Source organism: Phalacrocorax aristotelis, chromosome 3 (assembly GCF_949628215.1).
Source record: "Phalacrocorax aristotelis chromosome 3, bGulAri2.1, whole genome shotgun sequence".
Lineage (NCBI taxonomy): Eukaryota > Metazoa > Chordata > Aves > Suliformes > Phalacrocoracidae > Phalacrocorax > Phalacrocorax aristotelis.
This window is the reverse complement of record NC_134278.1, coordinates 32,669,664-32,688,240: the sequence shown is the minus strand read 5'-3', so window position 1 is coordinate 32,688,240 and position 18,577 is coordinate 32,669,664. Positions and strand designations below refer to the sequence as shown.

At 38.2% G+C, this 18,577-nt stretch overlaps 1 protein-coding gene across 1 annotated transcript in view; it reads left to right on the top strand.

The window, feature by feature from the left end:
* LMBRD1 (LMBR1 domain containing 1) overlaps window positions 1-18,577 on the top strand; it is a 78,675-nt gene that overhangs the window by 26,859 nt on the left and 33,239 nt on the right. Inside the window, exon 8 of the mRNA XM_075087049.1 lies at window positions 16,136-16,261. Within this exon, the coding sequence (XP_074943150.1) occupies window positions 16,136-16,261 (126 nt within the window). The remainder of the gene's footprint in view (window positions 1-16,135; window positions 16,262-18,577) is intronic.

Here is an 18,577-nt window from a genome sequence, read left to right as displayed (position 1 = left end):
CTTGATTTGTAAAGTATGCTAAATGTTCTCGATCATAAGAATTATCTTGATCATAAGATCAAGTTAAGATCTGTATCTTCTTGTAAAAAGCTGTTCTTCATTCAATAAATGAAAGCAATGTCTTTAACAGAGCATTGCTTCACAGTTCAGCATTTCTAGAATTTGAGTAAGGATAGATACCTATGCATGTCAGTATCATCCAGTTTTAGGTGTGAAGAATCTGCAGCATCTTCTGTGATGTGTGCCTTAAATCAAGAATAGCTAAAAAGTTAAAAGCAAATAGAGTTTGAAACAGTTTAGAAGCTTGTTTTCTCAAGCCTTGGGAATATTCTGTTAGTCCTAGACATGCAACTAAACTACAGTTCTTCCTGTAGCTTAGAAGGATTTAGAAGACCAAATATGATCAAATCTTATTGGAATTATTGTAAATCATATGAGTAAGGCTATGTTAGTTCAACTACTTGACTCTTGCTTTTACGTGCAAAGGCAGAGAGCCATTTTAACTTACTAGCTTTGGCCAACATTTGATGTTCATGTGGTCACTCTTCCAATCTGTTCTATTACTTCAGTCACTGAATAATCAGCCTGTTGGTAATGCTACATGTGTTAACTTGTCATCAAGGTAAAATTTTGCAACAAAGATGAAGCTTTAAATCTTGATCTGCCATTATCTTAACGCTTCTCAGAAGTCAGTGTTTTTCTAATAGGTTTGAAACTTTAAGTCCACGTCCTTGGTAAAATAACGTTCTCTTCCATTGCAGCCTGGCTCTGACATAGTAAAGATGTTCCCATGTAGCTTTGCTAGTCAGTTATAAGGAGCTCCATAACAATAGCTCATGCAGTAAGTTACTTTGAAGCATTGCTAGGATATGTGTTGTGGTAGCTTGTTGTCAGGCAAAGGATAAATGGATAAAATTGTTGTAGGACAAGGATATAAGAAAGAGGGAAGAGTGTTTTAGTCATGACTGGGTAAAGTACCTGCAAAATACTACCTTTAGACTCTTAAACAAATCTAAATTGAGTAACAAGCATAGTTAATAATTTTTTGTGGTTTTATACTAGTGACTTCAGCTGGTGTAAGTTACAAGATTATGGGAGGCAATTCAGTACAGGTTCTTAGATATGTCAAAGCACTGACAACTCAGTGGTTGTCAGGCCCTGTGCAGTACGTAGGAGAGCAATTTGATGGATCAGCTAGTGGGAATCTCAGGTGAGCTGAATTGCTCTCAGCCCCATTGACTTTAGTGCTTTAACTTGACCCAAGTCATAAATTTTATTACTTTAAGCCTTTTCTGACTGACATGGGTCACTAAATCATTCGGGGTGTACTGCTGACATGTAGGTCATGTGCTGGCCAAAAAAGATCCAGACCTATGCTTAACCTGTAATAACATGTTATCTTTTAAATTTGTTTCCCTTAATTATGGAAGGAAAGGTTAATCTCTTCTTCAGTTACATTACTGCAGAGCACATGCAGTGTTCTTCAGCCTGCATGGGACTAACATTAAGAACAAACTCGTAAGATGGGAGAATATCCTTGGCGGTTTGTGGTTTTTTTGTGTTTTTTTTTTTTAAACTGCTACCCAAATATGGCTTTAATGTTCAATAACTTGGAGTTCTGGGTCTGTGTGGTTTCTGAGATGAAGGCAATACCTGTCCTCAATGTGGTTGCCTTAGTCTTACTGTGTTTAGGACTTGTACAAATATTGGGTGGTAAATGAGGTTGAACATCAAGCACGAGAAGTAAAATAGTCTTCTCTGAATACCTTAATTACTAAGATTTTAGGCTAATTTGTTGCTTTTTTGGGGATGAGCTCACAGAGGATATGGTGGTTGTCCACCTCTGACATGAGTGTATTTTGTCATTGTTTGCAGGCAATGGTAAAATCTGCTGAAACAGTGAGCTGGCTTTAATACATGGGTGGACTGATCTCTAATTGTGTCACAGAGAGTGAAAACCATTTAAGTCTATGTTCTCAAAGTTGGAGCAGGAATAGATTTTTTTTTTCTATATTCTAGTGCTTTCATGAGTTTTCCTCCTGCCAGTGATGGTCAGGCTTCCATATGTAAGCAATCTCCAGCATGAGCAGTACTGTTCTCGTGGTCTGAATAGTAAACTGCAAGTGTGACCTCAACAGCATGTGGATGCTATGTACCTGCATTCCAGTTTATGTGGGCTGGGCTTTTCCCAGTGGTACAACTTAATGCAAAAGTTACTTCAGTAGTGAAAAGTTCTGGGGCTGTCACGCTTCCCAAAGACTAAGGGAGAGGTTGACCCAGAGTGTTGCCTCTCAGTCTCTACCACTTTGGATTACTCTGCTCCCTCTACTTGGGATGAGGAGAAGCATGATTCTAGAAGGCATAGCTGTTTTTCCTCTTGGAACTTCCCATTAATTTGTATTGTAGATTTTTTGCTGTGTTAGTCTTTTATTAAAAAAAATCGCCTCTAATGCCTTTGTCTTAGTGCACAGGCAAGTCTGTGAGGCACTGTCTGACTTTTCACATCTGGCAAGTAAGTAGGTAGGCTTCTGTATTTTTCAGCCAGCTGTCTGCTTGCCTATCAAATTATTCCAGTTTCTAAAGGTGAGGCCTTTGTGCTTAATCATCAAACCACTGTTCGATAGTCAGTGCTTGATTTTTTTTGTTTGTTTTAAAGAACAAAAAGAGAATGCCTTTATATAAGGGTGAACACAAGAACAAAGAAACCTACTTCAAAATTTTCCACAAATGCTTAGCAGGTGGTGGGGAAAAAAGGTAGAATAGATGGGGACTGTGTGTGGTATCTTGTTTTGCTGTCTCTGAACAGAGGTGATCTCAAATCTTATGGTTTATGCTAGTTAAGAGTTGAGGATTTGTAGTACAGCCATAACTGAATCTTTTTGGTGTTTCCCTGACTTATGAATATCTTCAGTCTGTTCCATTGCCAGTGTTGCAATTGTATTGTTAAAGGAAGCTAAGAACAGGTATATCTGGTCTTATGTATACTCATATTCACCTTTACTCTAAAAAATACTATGCTGAATGAACATCTAGCGAAGGCTGTAAGTAATCACTTACTAGAGTAAGTGATAGGTTAACAAATACTTTTGTGTAATTTAGAATGGTTTTACATTGCCTACAAATACTAAATACAAAATACTAAAAGTAAATAAGAGCGCTGTGCCTACACTGACTGCAGCTGACTGATTTAATGTTAAAATGTTATTTGTGGAAAAATACCATGAAACAGATGAATCAAGTGATTCTATGGAATTTGCTTGGCGTACAACTTATCCATTCCACAAGTAGTCAAACGTGTGTCAATAGTACTGCTTTGGCCTTCAGTGTGAAAAATTAGATTACAGCTGCTCTGAAATGGCCCTTCTGTGTTGTGGTAATATACAGTACTGTGAGAAGTTGGGGAAAAGAAGCTTTGGTACTGGCAGCAGGCAGCCTTGAATTTGAGTAGATATGAGAGCAAAAGCTCACTTCTGCATGTGTGTGCTGCTAGGCTTTCTCTCTGAAAGTGTGTTCTTCTGTTTCCACAGGGGAAGAGGGATGCAGGGGGGTAGTGTTCTTTAGATTGTCAATGGCTACAGTTTAAATTATGGAGTTAACCGAATCATCCTTGGGGTAAATTTGTTAAAATCCATTTTTTTTTTTTAAGGAGTACCATCAGCATCGATCCAGTGTTCTGGGCCTCCTTAAGGCCCAGGTTGATTTAGTGTATTACTCTGAAGTATGTGGTGAGCTATTCATGCAACAAAGAACAGAAGTATCAGACCACACAACATTGTAACATTTGGTATGTTTTTTGGTGTGTGTGTGAAGGTTGCAGATGGGGATGACACAAATTGAAGCCTTGTGCTGGACCAGAGTTGATGACTGAGGACTTGTGTTAATAAGTATGATAGAAAGGTAGATAACACTACTGTTTGATGTGGCTGCCATATTGGCTTGCAGGTTTTCACTTTCTATGGCTTCAGACATCAAAATCAGTTCACTAAATTTGACCTAGTAATACATACAGAGAAGAGCTTTTCCCATAATTTGAGGAAAGATGCAGAATTGCTGTTGGCGTTGTGAGCTTTTCCCCAGCTTCTGAATTGGGTAGCATGAAATACCTGTTAAAGCTGAAGATGCTAAAGAAATTTAACTTACTTGATATGAAAAATTCCTGAGTTCCTCAATTTCTGTCAAATACTAGTTATGAATTTGGGGAAGGATTACTAATATATATTGAACCTGAAAACATTTAATCCCTGAAGATAAATCACTGGGAGGGTACTAAAATGGAAGCTACCAGCTTAAGGAGTTAATGTAAAAGTCGCTTCTCCCAGGGAGGATCAGGGCTTCCTCAAAACTGCTTTCAGTGATGATTTAATACAGAAAATGGTGTGTGTTTTTGCAGATGCTCTTGGTTAAAGCCAAGAGTTATTGTAAGAATTAGATTTTAATTCAAGTTTTATGCTTGCTATGAAATCTTCAGGAGTCAACAGATAACATTTGAATGAAGGAGCAAATTAAATGTTTTATGGTGTTTTGTAACACTGTCATTCAAATGAGAATAGAAATGAGATGCAAGGAAGATGATTGAGAAATAAAAGGAGTATTTAGAGAGACTATCTTAACTCCACATTTTAAGTGGAAAATAAATTGGCTTCTTCAGTTTAGTTTTCCATGTTTCCACGTTTGGGACAGTTCTGCAGGTTATGCCAACTGTAGCTTCTCTAGACCTGTAACAGTGCTTGGCTGCAGGCTGTGTAGTTCTTGAGTCTGAACTTCTTCAGTAGTGCTAGTCTTCTATAAGAAAAACAGTTTCTATAACACTTGATTGGAAAGGGAGATGCACGTTGTCTAGCATGAGGCTTAACATTTTGATGATAGTGTATAAGGATAAGCTAGAGCAGGCATCTTAGTTGTATTTTAATAAGGTGAGACACTTGTCAAAAGTCCATAACAGTAAATTTTCAAATTTCCTCTTATGTTTACCCTATAAACTTTTTGTTCTATTAGCTTTGTTTCTGGTTTTTTTACTGTAGTCATTCCAATGAGCAGGTTTTCTTCCTAAAGTCCTTGTTCTGTTAGGAGGTAGGCACCAACTGAATTTCCTAAATTTTCCAAAAACTTAACACTTTTTACAGAATGTAGCAAATGTACAGGTTAGGACCAAAAAAATTAAACAATTAGATATGTGGTAAAGCAGAATACTGTTTTAAGGGCATGATTTGTTTGAAATTGAGTATAACAATTGAGGAAAGTACTGTTTCTATACCTTATTCATATTGTTACAGTACCATTTTTTGAGTAAATCAAAATTCTGAAAGCAAGTCTATGGACAGATTTGCATAGCACTTAACTCTTGAAGCTTCAAAAGTTGTATTCTGAAGAACACCTTTGAACTAAACTGAGTAATACTTCCTACTTCAGCCTTCAGCTCTTGACACACTGCTGTACTGTTACAACATGCTAACATCCCTTGTCAGTGATGTGCATTTTCCAAATTCCCATTGGGAAGCCAAATGTAGCCCACAGTGAGTGTTTCCCATAAGATCTTCATAGAGAATCTTAAGAAATATGGGCTGGATGAGCAGACAGTGAGGTGGACTGAAAACTGGCTGAAAGGCTGGGCTCGACAGATGGCAGTTGGTGGTGTGTAGTTGGAGGCCCGCCACTAGTGATGTATGCCAGGGGTCAGTTCTGGGTCCAGTCCTGCTCAACATCTTCATTAATGACCTGGATGATGGGACAGTGTACCCTCAGCAAGTTTGCAGGTGACACAAAACTGGGAGGAGTGGCTGATACTCCAAAGGGTTGTCCTGCAAACCAGAGGGACCTTGACAGGCTGGAGAAATGGGCTTGGAACAACCTTGTGAAGTTCAGCAAGGGGAAATGCAACGTCCTGCAGCTGAGAAGGGACAAACCCAAGCACCAGTATATGCTGGGGGGACCACCCAGCAGGAAAGCAGCTTTGAAGAGAAGGACCTGGGGGTTCTGATTGACACCAAGTTAACCATGAGCTAGCAATGTGCCCTTGCTGCAAAGCAGGCTAATGGTATCCTGGGCTGCATTAGGAGTATTGTCAGCAGGTCATTGGAGGTGATCCTTCCCCTCTGCTCAGCTCTGAGGCCACATCTGGAGTTCTGGGTCTAGTTCTAGGCTCCTCAGTACAAGAGGGATGAAGCTACAGGAGGGTGTCTAGTAAAGGGCCACAATGATTAAGGGACTTTCCTCCTATGAGGAAAGGCTGAGAGCCAGCACTGTTTAGCGTAGAGAAGAAAGACACCGGACATCTTACCAGTACAAATACCTGAAGGAAAAGTGCAAAGAGTACGGAACCATGCTTTTTTTCATTGGTGCCCAGTGATGGGACCACAGGCAAACGGCACAAACTGATACACAGGAGGTTCCTTCTGGACATCAGGAAACACTTCTCCTGTGAGGGTGACTGATTACTGGCACAGGTTGCTCAGAGAGGCTGTGGAATCTCCCTCCTTGGAGATATTTTAAGAGCAGTGTGGACATGGTCCTGGGCAAGCAGCTCTAGGTGGTCCTGCTCAAGCAGAGATGTTGGATCAGACTAGCTCTAGAGGCCTCTTCAAGCCTCAGGGATTCTGCAGTCTGTCTACTATATGGACCTGCAGGATTTCAGTGGTACTGATTGGGTGGTAGTTACTGTGTTGTAAATAATGGTGTGAGATGTCCTCTCTGTTTAAGCCTGGCTCTAGCCGATGAAAAGCTTGAGGGGACAGCGATTGACAGTTCTTTGCTGCGTTAATTTAATTCCACAATGCTGATTTTACTGTTATAATAACATCCTCTAACTTGTGTTGGACAACTTTTTGTTCCATTACAACTGTTGTTTTGTGAGAAAATGATTCATTAGAGATTCTTACTTAATCACTTCAGAACAACTAATGTTCAAACAGTGCTTTACTGGAAAACAGGATGCAATATCTCCAGAAAAGTAGGTAGTTCTATGTTTCAGTAACTATTAACTCTTGCAAGGCTGTTCTATGAGAAGATAGTAATAACTTTTAAACAGTGTGATAGGTGGCAATTTTCAGAAGCTCCTTGTGTAAGTGGAGGGGAGAATATGCCTGTTTGGCGGGGGGAGGGGGGGAAGCCCACACTTAATACTTAGCCTTAATCTAAGCAATATAAATTACTTTTTCTGTCATTTTGTAACTTTAAGAATTTGCTTGTACAAATTTTTAAATTGCATGCAAACTTGCATGCTTCTGCAAATGGATGTTAAAATCTGAAAGCATTTTTTAGTTGTGGAAGCTGCAGTTATATTTCTTGTGACAAACTTTGAGCTGATCCTTATTAGGGTGGTCTTTTGGAATATAATACTAAAACTCACGCTTCGTGTTACATTTCCTTGCTGAATACACTGAAGAAAGTCATTTCTTGACATCAGCTGACACTTTGGAAGACTGGGAAAGGGGGAGAGATGCAATTAGGGAAGATGTGTATTCTAAATTTTTTACTTTTTGAGGGGAAATAATAAAATAGTGGTTTTATCAAAAGTGTAGGTGAAGTCTACAAATGTTCACATGCTAGATACACTAATATTACTGACAGGAGCATAAACATCAATCTAACTTTCCCAAGTACATGCAATGTTTAACACTTAAACTAATTTCTTGGCTCAATTTTCAACATAATCTTATATTGGTAGATGCTTTTCTGCTTTAACACAAAGTCTACTTTCTTGGCATTATGCATAATACTGAAGCACAGCACTTGGTATTTAAAATTGTTTTGTAAGAAATGTGAACAAGCGATCCTCAGGGGGGCTCTGCAAATCCATGACCTTGATGATTTATACTGACAGCTTTCCATGTATATAAACGTGGAATATAACAAGAATGATAAATTAGGGCTGCAGTGCTTTGTTTGAAAGAGTTTCACAGATGATGTAGTTTGCATCTATTCTTTCATTAATGTGTTTTGCATTGAAATAGTTTTACATTGCCTTAGGTATTAATACAATAGTTGTTGTCAGCTCCAGATTGCTATTTGAATTCAAGGCAAAGTAATGTATTAATCACACAATGATAGGCAGATTAATTCTGAGTGATCTTGTGCATCTCATTTAGCATGTCCTTAAAGGATGATTATAATTGGCTCTGTAATTTTTCCAAAACATTTAATAAGCATTACTTGATTTCTTGTGAAATAGTGAAGTGATCCTCTTTCCTCCATCCTGAAAGAGGAGTTGCAAAACTCAGTTTGTCTGCTGGCAAATTTAATGACCTTTTTACACCTAATTTTTGTCCAGAGTATGATTTACTTTCCTTGCAGTTGACTTATTTTTATTAACAGTCAAACACCTTAAATTTTATAATCTGTCTAACCTTAAAAGCACTTCTTCACTACTGATTTTCTTCTAAGGAGACATCAAACAGTTCAGAAATCCAGATGTTAGTAGCATTTGTTGCCATTACCACTTAATCACTTCAATATCAATCCTTTAAATATAAAAGAAATGTAGCTATTTGGTTATGTTCACTTGTCCATGAAGCAGTAAATAACTGAAATAGCAAACCAATTTGGTGTTTGCTTTAACAGCCTGATTCCTATAGCAGTCTTGGAATACTGTAGATACTAAACTGCTGGATCAATGGCAGTTTTGTACTTGGAAATTTTAGAGTTGCAGCTTGAAAGGTTAGCATTAACAACAGAAAGATTCTTCTAAGCCTGATGGAGCAATGCAGAAGATGACAACTGGGCAAAATGGTTATGTTCGATATTAAACTGAGTCAGAGTTAACTTTTTAAGAGATGATATGTCCCGCAAGCACAAGTTAACCATGCATAGTAGAACAACGGTAGTGTAGAGGCTGTCGGACTCGGTTTCTGCATCTTACAAACATTGACCGTATTTTATAAACATTGACAAATAAGTGAGATAATCTTTGAATCTGTATGGTAGAGAGAAAATGTTAGTATGAAAAATGAAGGTGAATGGGTAGCAATACACTGTAGTGTTTAATGTTAGAAGTAGATTAACAAGTACTCAATGCACTGTTTGTGTTGTGTACAACAGATCATGCAAGGAATGCCATACTGAGCATACCAGTTCAGTTTGGTCAGCCTGTTGCATGCTTTGAGATTTTTTTGTAGCAATGTTAATCAAAAACTTATGTGCTATTATAGCAACTGAAGGTTGGCTACTAAAACTTCCCATAAAAGAACTGAGATTTTACTAGTTAACATATTAAATGATTTTCTAAGCTGTATGGCATGAGCTCTAAAAAAACCCCCAAACAAACCAAAAAATCAACCCAACTGTCCATGTCTGCCATCTTCAGATGTATTTAGGAGCCTTTCTCCTTCACTCCTCACAATTGAGGGAGAATGTGTGAACCACTGTCACTGTTTGCTATCCTTAACGGTGTTCTGGAAGTAAGACTCTTGAATTCCAGTTTTTCTTTGGAATGGTAGTATGTGTAAATAGCCAGACCAGAGATAGAGACAGATTAATGTGAGAAAGTAAATGACTTCTACTTGTGGAGTCGGATAACTTTTCAAGAAAACTGTGTAGCCTAGATGCACAGAGAAGAAAGGAAGTCCTAGTTCTTCTTACACAAGCTCATAAGTGTTGCCTGTATTGGCGTGACATATGTAAGTGCACCACACTTGAAACTACTTAATTGCTATATGAGAAGCAATGCTGACAAGGGTGCGTTGTACTATATGAAATAGCATTCAATATCAGCAACTGAACTGTATCAACTGCTATGAGGGATGAAAGTATCATAATGTGACTTCCCTCATGCTTACCATAATTCAAAGTAAAAGCTAATTAGGCTATGAATACATAGTCTTTTATTCTGAAATATTTTTAAAACGGAGGGGGTTTTGTGGGACATTCATATTGAAACAAACTAACACGTACTTGATTTTTGATCTAGTTGGTTCAATTGAACATTCTGTCTTTCATGGTCATGCTTTCAGGTGAAGTCTTAAAACAAGCTGTTGTAAGAAAATAGGAATTTGAATATTCCTATATTTAAAGTTATAAGCATTTTGTCTAATGCCTTTTATACAGTGGTATAATAGTTCTGGTTTTTATTTGGCTGTTTCGTGTGACTTCACTAGAGGGCAGTGCTATGCAAGCAATGTTTGTCAGTATTTATTTCTATACTTTTTGCACAAGATTATATGCACACTTTTTAAAACACCTCAGTGATAGCACTTAAAAGCCACATCATCTTGATATATGAACCTCTAAAAATAAATGGAATAGGGAGTCTTTCTGCTATGCTACACAAGTACTTCCTGATCATTTATTACCACAAGTTTAATTCTTAAAAATACCTTTAACCAGAAAAAGCTGGTAAACTAGTGCTGATTGTATACCAAACTGATCAGAAACAACTTACCTGTTCCGTTTGATCTCTAACAAGGAGAGATTATCCTGTATTGGCTACAAGCTAATCATTAGACCATATCTTATTAGCTGAACATAGCAGATGTAGGAAGTGATGCGTGATGGCTTCAGGCTTTTTGCAGTAGGTGTTCGAAGTTATCTTCAACTCTTTGCTAAAGGCATTTGCTATATTAATTTCCATATTTTTTTTCTGTGCTCCTCATGACTGGTCTGTGTGCTAATGCCTGATCTGGTTGATTATTAGGTGTTCCCACATTAATACACCCTTTTCAGTGGAACTCTTTGGTAGCTTGTGCAATTTAAAAATATTAAGCTGGCAGTTATGGTTCCCAGTGGAAAACCTTTCTGGATCTTCTGAATACTCAACGGTTTATCCCTGACATAGTTGCTTGCTGCAACTTCGTAAAAATCACATTTTACAAATTTGTTTCAGCTTCACTTGTTTTCTTTCTTCTGCTTCTGAGTGACTATTAACATACCAGGCAACTAATAAGAAAGACTATTCCTTTATCTAGGCATAGGCTATGTGAGTTTGGCAAGTCTAAAGTGTTGTAAGATTCTGAGTCTGCAAGAGACCAAAGGATCAGAACAACAACTCATTCTTCTAAATCTTAACTGTGGAATGACAGGGAAGGAAAGGGATGCAGGAAAAGTGAAGATTAAGCAAACTGGAAGCAATGCTCATGTAATCCTTACTGAGGTATTGTAGTGCTCTGAAGCACAGAATATATTTGGGTTCAATGGCTTGCTGAGAGAACAGCTAGAGCATGCTGCTCACTTTTCTTAAATGCCTACTGATGCTGCATAAATAGTATCAAACTAATTGTTGCTATCATGTGAATTACAGGCTTCTGCTTTACTGATGATAGATTTCTTTGCAAATTCCACTCTCAGGCCTAGCTACCCCTTCTGTAAATAACAAATAAAATGTCTTAAGAGCTTTGTGTAGACTTTTGCCTAAGTTGTTCTGTGTTTTTTTCTTTAGAGTAGAAGGTTACCTACTTCAATAAATCTATGAAGTATAAATATGAACTTCAACCATGCAGAGAGATTATCTGTGTTGCTTGTGGGCAGACTCTCAAATCATGAGACAGCTGCTCATGGATGATGCCTTTAACTTGTACTTCCTAGGTAGTGAGCTCTTAAGGTTTGGCTTTCCAGCGCTTAAACTAACGGAAAAGGGATGACATCTTATATGATCACTTGTGGGAATTCAAGAGAAGGGAATCTTTAAAAGAAGTTATTTTAACTATAGATCTAATTTTTTCCTACTATGAAATGGGGTTTCAGTGAACCTGATTAGTCATTCAGTAGCAGCAGAGACAGCAGCCTGAGACTTCAAAGATCTAACTTTGTAGCATGTATTATCAGGTGCCAGCCTGAACAGTTAGTGTTTAGTACTAGATTCAGGTTGCTTTGAAGAACCTATGTGGGAAAAAACAACCATGCATGCTGTAACTGGCTATTACATTTGGCTGACTGTTTTTAGTCTTCAGTGCAGTGTCTCTTACCTGACTCCACTCTGAGGCAAAGGTGGTCTAAAAATAAGTCCTGGAAACTGTTGTTTCAGTGGTATAAATATGTCAAGACTTAAATTCTTGTTTTATAAAAATTCATGTATATAAATTAACTTGTCTTAACTGCTTTAAAGGCTCTTCTAATCTGTTTTTATGTATGTTTCAAACTTTGAACCAATAGTTTGTTTCAGGACTGAGGTTCTCTTGGCTTTAGTGGACGGCTTTGGTTTTCCTGTGCTTTCTTTGATACATTGCTTGCTTGTTGAGTTGTAAACAGCCCATGAATAACTTAACACTTGCATGAACCCAGGGGCTTAAAACTTTGTTCAGAGCAGCCTTGAATTTACATTAGCCTGAAGGGAAGTGCAGCCCTGAAACTGAGCTAATACAGTATCTGTTCAGAGCTGTGACACATCACATGAGATGACTCATCCTTCTGTCCTTCATTCTACATACTGGTGTCTTGAAGGACCAATGTGGCGCTTCCCCCCACCTATGATGGGAGGTTTACTTGCATAATCATCTCAATATTAATATCTTTTGTATTCAAGGAAGGAATGTAGACTGCCTTTATCACTAGAGCAAGCTTGATGTTCACTTTAAGAGTTGCAGTTTGCATTGTAGAACTCTGAATTTTATTCTTAACTATTTCTCTTGAGTAAATACTTGATATCTGTTAGTTGATGGTAGCTGTTTGAAGAACAGGTGGAAGCCTCTACTTAATGGTGAAATTTAATTGCCTCGAAGCTTAGGTTTGTAAAATTGTGATACCAATCCCCCATTATTATGTTTCTACATATTGGATGTCTTTTTGGCCTTGGCTTTTGGGGTCCATAGGGGGACCTTGGTTAGATTGCAGCCTGCATTCCAGTTATGAGATTGGATAGTGTTTATACTTTTACCTAAATTCTGGGGTTACGCTACTAGCAGCCAGACGTGAGCGAGCTTTTCAGGGTCAATATGGGCCTAATACCCAATATAGATATTATGGACCCAATATGGGTCTTCATAAATGATCTGGATGATGGGGTTGAGTCATCAAGTTTGAGAATATCAAACGGGGAGAAGTAGATACAACAGAATGAAGAGATGCCATAGGGACGTTGACAGGTGGGAAGATTGAGCCAACAAGAGTGGCGTCACATTATTTTAAGGCCTTCTGTTAGAATAGATTATTTCCAAGCAATAGTTCATGCTAGGGCCTGACCAGTTTGGGGATGGCTCTGCTGAAAAGGACCTGGAAGTCCTGGTGGACAGCAAGCTGAGCATGAGTCAGCAATGCGCTCTGCAGCAGGAAGACAGTGTGTCCTGGGCTTGCTTCAGCAAGAGCATAGCCAGTAGATTAAGGGATGTGACTATTCCCCTGTACTTGGTACTTCCAAAGCCACACAGGGGAATACTGCATCTGGTTTTGGTCCCTGTAGTGGTTCAGTCCCAGCAGGCAGCTCAACACCACGCAGCCGCTCGCTCACTTTCCACACCCCTCTGGGATGGGGGAGAGAATTGGAAGAGCAAAAGCAAAAAACTTGTGCATTGAGATAAGAACAATTTAATAATTAAACTCCTCCCAGTTAACATACTGGGTATGACATTACATGATATGGGTTATCCCTTTGGCCAGTTTGAATCTGCTCTTAGCTGTGCCCCCTCCCCTCCTGGCTTGTTGTGCACCTGGCAGAGCATGAGAAGCTGGAAAAGTCCTTGATTAGTACCAGCACTACCCAGCAACAGCCAAAACATCTGTGTGTTATCAACATTGTTTTCATACTAAGTCCGAGGCACAATACTATGCCAGCTACAGTGAAGAAAATTAACTCTGTCCCAACCAAAACCATGACAGTCCCCCAGTGTAAGAAGCTAGAAAGCTGTAGAAGCACCAGTGGAGGCTTGTCAAAGTGATTAAAGTGCTGGAAAATGCAACCCATAAAAAAAAATTGAAAGAACTTTCTTCAGCCTGCAGAAGAGGAAGGTTGGGGAAGACATTCTAGCTCCTGTAGATAGCAAAGACGCTTAATGCTCTCAGAGGAAATACTCTAAAGGGAGAACTGAGCCACATTTATGGACAGAGGTTTAAAGTCTGGCCTAAATTAAATTTTCCTTACCTAAAATACTTAATCTCGTAGGTGGTCCTTTCTGTGGTTGTATAGCTGTGTTCAAACCAGAACATCTAGAATGTCTTGGAAAGCATGAGATTTTTTTTGCCATCATTAGCTGTTGTAAAAGCTTGTATAGCTTTTACAGCAAAGAGCTGTAACATAGGGACTGAAATTGCCAGTTATCTTTTGGTAGCTAAAAAAATGGAATTTATTTTGAGCAGTCTGTAAACAGTGCTGCAAATACTTTTTTAGCTGCATTTTAGGGTGGCAAATGAGGCGATGTTATCTGTGAAGTCCTGAAATGCTGAGCAGACAGCTAATAGCCTACCTTATTCTCCAGGAGTCTATGGTAAAACCAATTCTAATACTCTGCAGCCATGCAAAAAAAGTAACGTAGTGCAAGTTGTCAGAGATCTAGCTGAATGTGTTCTTTGCTGATACATACTTCAAGAAATATTTGAGGGAAAATACTTTTCTCCTACCCTTACTTAAATGCTCTGAAGTGATTTAACAGGTACCACTGTTTCCTTGGGTTTGAAGCCTGTTGAGACACGCATATCCTGTCTGCTTGTTGTACTTAACTGACACTGTTCCAACAATTTACTGGTAACTGTCACTCTGAACATAAGAAACCTAATTCCACAGTAGGTGAACAAGGCTGCAGACTGCTAAACTTCTGATTTGTGCTTTCATAGCCTAATACTTGGAAGAATGTTTCTTGAAATAATGCAATATTGTCACTTGCAGGGTGAAACTGAAGTTTATGGGCTTAGTGTCAGATATGTATAATGAAATGGCTATTAATTTAAATAGTTAATGTGGTTTTGAGCTACAATAGTAGTAAATAAGATCCCTTTTGTTAAAGGAGCTTAGAAATGGGTGTTGGTGGCAGGGTACACAGCATGTTGAAAAATACACCAAAAAAATGGACAGTGTCTTGCTTTGAGTACAGTGCATGAACATTAGTATGTGTAATGAAGTTCTTAAGAAGGTCAAATCAAGTCTTGTGTACAGAAGGCTCACGATCTGGCAGCGTGTGTGGTGACATAACACTAACATTTGTGTTAAATCTATTCTCAGTAGGAAATGTAAAGCTGTGCTTGGAGGGAGTGCTATTCCTGTGAAAATCTAGAAAACTGCTCATTTCTGAAGTCAGTCAATGTTCAGATATCAAGCACTCTGGTAAAACTGCATGTCTTAAATGTAATTAAGAGAAAGAAAAGAAACCTTCCTGCTGAGCTCTGCCTCATGAACAACCTATCACTAACAGCCTCCCACCCACAGTAAAACAAGTAAAAAGGCTGTAGCTAATGTCTCTAAACTGCCTGGAGAAAATTCTGACCTTGGCCTAGATCTAAAAGACTCATAGGGTAGCAGGGAGGAAATAATGGTATTTTCTTGTTTACCTCACCTCAAATATCTGTTTCGTCTTATGTTGGTGAAAAGCCTATGGACTTTGCATTGGAAAAATCTGGGCATAGTGTTGATGTAGAAGCTGGCAAACACTATGAATGGTATAGGATTTATAACTAGGAGTAAATGCCAACAAAATTATTAATGTGAATTGGTATCTAAGGAGTCTTGGAATGTAACTGAGTTTAGGTGCTTACCTAGCTGCTTCTGTGGCTTTTTACTGTAGAATTATTTTAGTAAATCAGGTACTTTCTACATAAAAGTAAGTTGAAGACTACTGGCTACCAAGAAATCATGTATACTTCTAAAACTATTTAAGTTCAATATCTAGAAATTCCTGTATTATACAATGTTTCGATCATCATCTGAAGTGGGAAGGTTAAGGTTTTGGGAAATTAAATTATTTGATGGGGGGAGGACCCGAGGGCTAACTTGATAAATTTTCAGTGACCTATGCTTATAGGAAGTCTTAACATATGTTGTTGTTCCAGTGGTACTTAAGCATTTCACGATTGCTGAGACGATGTGGGATGCTGGAATCTGCATTGCATGTTTGTTATGTTATGCTCAATAAAGGAAAAGAATTGATTGCCTTAGTAAGAGCTTGTAGAAGGAGGGTGGCAGGGTGCAATCCAGAAGTGATACCTTATAGCTACAACATACAGAAGCCTTATCAGATGAGAATTTATGGTAGAAAATTTGAGTATGTATATTTTCTTTTTATTTTAGGCTTATGGTATGTCAGCTTTGCCTCTAAACTTGATTAAGGGAACTACCAGTGCAGCTTATGAGCGTTTAGAGAACACTGAAGATATTGAAGAAGTGGAGCAACATTTATTGAGGATTAAATCAAAGGTATGGTCTTCACTGTTCTCAATTTCTTAATGATTTTTTTTCTTGCTTACTAGTTTATGGTCATGCTGTAGAGTTTTTGTTCCAGAAAGAGTAGCATGTCAAAAGTGTCTAGTCTGCAGTTACTGAGCTTTTGGAAACAAATGTGGTCACTTGTGTAGTAGTGATCAGGTTTTCTTTCAGTCCTGCAGCAGTACTTAATTCCGTCTAGCTAATAACGGTGCTGACAAGCTAAACTCAAACTTCTGCAGTCCTACTTGGGTATATGGAAGAGGAACCTTGTAGAAATGAAGAATATAACCTTACTTAGTCTGCTACCAGATATGGCATCCAATTTGTTGATACTTACTCATTGTAGTTGTCAACATCGGATATTTGCTGCGTGGAGCTGTCATGAGTTAGATTCATCAAACTGTTAATCATCTTTATGAATAAATAACAGCCCCAGATATTCTTGCTTCCCAGGTAATGTACCTTGCTGTTATAAATCACTTCCTTACGAAAAGCATACATATGGAAATCTGTTCTGAATCCTAAACATCCCTAGGATATCGACACCACCTGTAAACCCATGATGGCTTTGCAGCTCACTGAAATGCTGTGCCTAATATAAGCAGGCTAATTTAACAACCTGAGAGTGTAAGCCGAAGGAGGATATTTCTCCTTTACATATAAGATGCTAAGGACAATCTCCCACCCTTTTTCCAACCAATTTCAGGTTTAACAAGTGCTTTCACAATCCTGACTTGGGAAGGGGCATTAAGATGGATCACTTTCATCCTGGAAGTCCATCTGTACTGTTGTGTGCTCTGTGATGATAGACCTCAGCAGTGTTGAAACTGTTTCCTTGATACTTCTACCTCTACACAGTGTGGGCTCCTTCAGTGTTCTAGAAATGTTGTTGCATAATGAAACCTAAAAGGTAGTCTCCCCATGCTTTAATTTGTTATGTCTTGGATTTGTACAGAGTACTACTACAACAGAGGCTGAAATCAATATGAGAAAAATTATAAGCCCTTGAAAAATTGAGTTATTTACTACAGAAGAATATGTTGAATTATGAGAGTTTACAAGCAGCTGGTCTTGTTGTTTGATCTAGCTAACAAATAGGATCAAAAAGTAGAAAATCTTTAAGTTATGTCTCTATTTTAATGTGACCATTAGTATAAACTGATTTCCCTTGGCTTATAGATTATGGTCCAGATCCTGCCTCTGTAACTGAAATCTTAGTTCTTCAGTTATATTTGCATGAAGTCATGAAGAGAGTGAATGTTACTGAGAGTAACATAGAGTCAAAACTAAAAGTACGGAAGTATGCCACTTAATCTAATTATAAGATTCAGTATGTAGTATGGCTTGCTATTAGTACACCTGGTAGCTTCGTTTCGTAGTCTAAATAATTGAAGCGTGGGAGCTTGGACTGTTTTCAAAAAGTCTGTTTTCAAGTCACTGAGGTGCTGTACAGGCTATGGAGAATATGTGTTCCTGTTCAATTGGAGATCACAATGTACTTTGAAGTGTTATATGTGCCTAGAATGTGGTCTTAATCTTGTAAACCCTTTGATAAATTTATCTGAAATAGATTTGCTTTAACTTCACTGGTTAAGTGTTTCACTATTTGCAGAAAGGCTCTTAAAAAAAAAATTGAATAAGGCATTTCAAAATTTAAAAATATGTAGTAGATGTACTAAAAAGAATAATATTTTCTCTAAGGATCAGTGTGTTATATAGTAGCATTAATACTAAAAAATTTTGGTTCAGCTACCTAATGCCTATTTTGTTGCTTCTGCTTACTAGCATATAACTGAGATTTAAGGGTGTGAGGGTGTGCTACTCAATTTACAACGAAGTACAATGACACCTGCTCAGTATTTAGAGGCTCAGAATTTAAGTACATTCTTAAATGTAATCATCAAACAATTATCTGGTACACTCAACTACTTCTTGGGATAATGATGCCTCTTGTTTAGATATCTGTAAGGTTAATTTTTGGAACAGCAAGTCATCTTGCTCTTGCAAGTACAAGAAACATAGCTGAATATCTGTAGTGGAATGCTGGAAAGAAAATACAGTAGCTAAGCTTAAAATATTGGCTTAGTCATGGAGTTTGGTTGGAAGGGACCTTTGAAAGTCATCAGGTTCAACCCCTCTACACAGTGGAAGACCCCTTTCAGTTTGACTAGGTTACTTTGATCACATCTGGGCATTTTAAACACTTCTAGCCATGGAGACTGCCCACTCTGTTAAAATTCTTGAACATCCTCATTGTGAAGGGTGTTTTCTGCCACCTAATAGGAATTCCCCTTGTTGCAGCTTGTG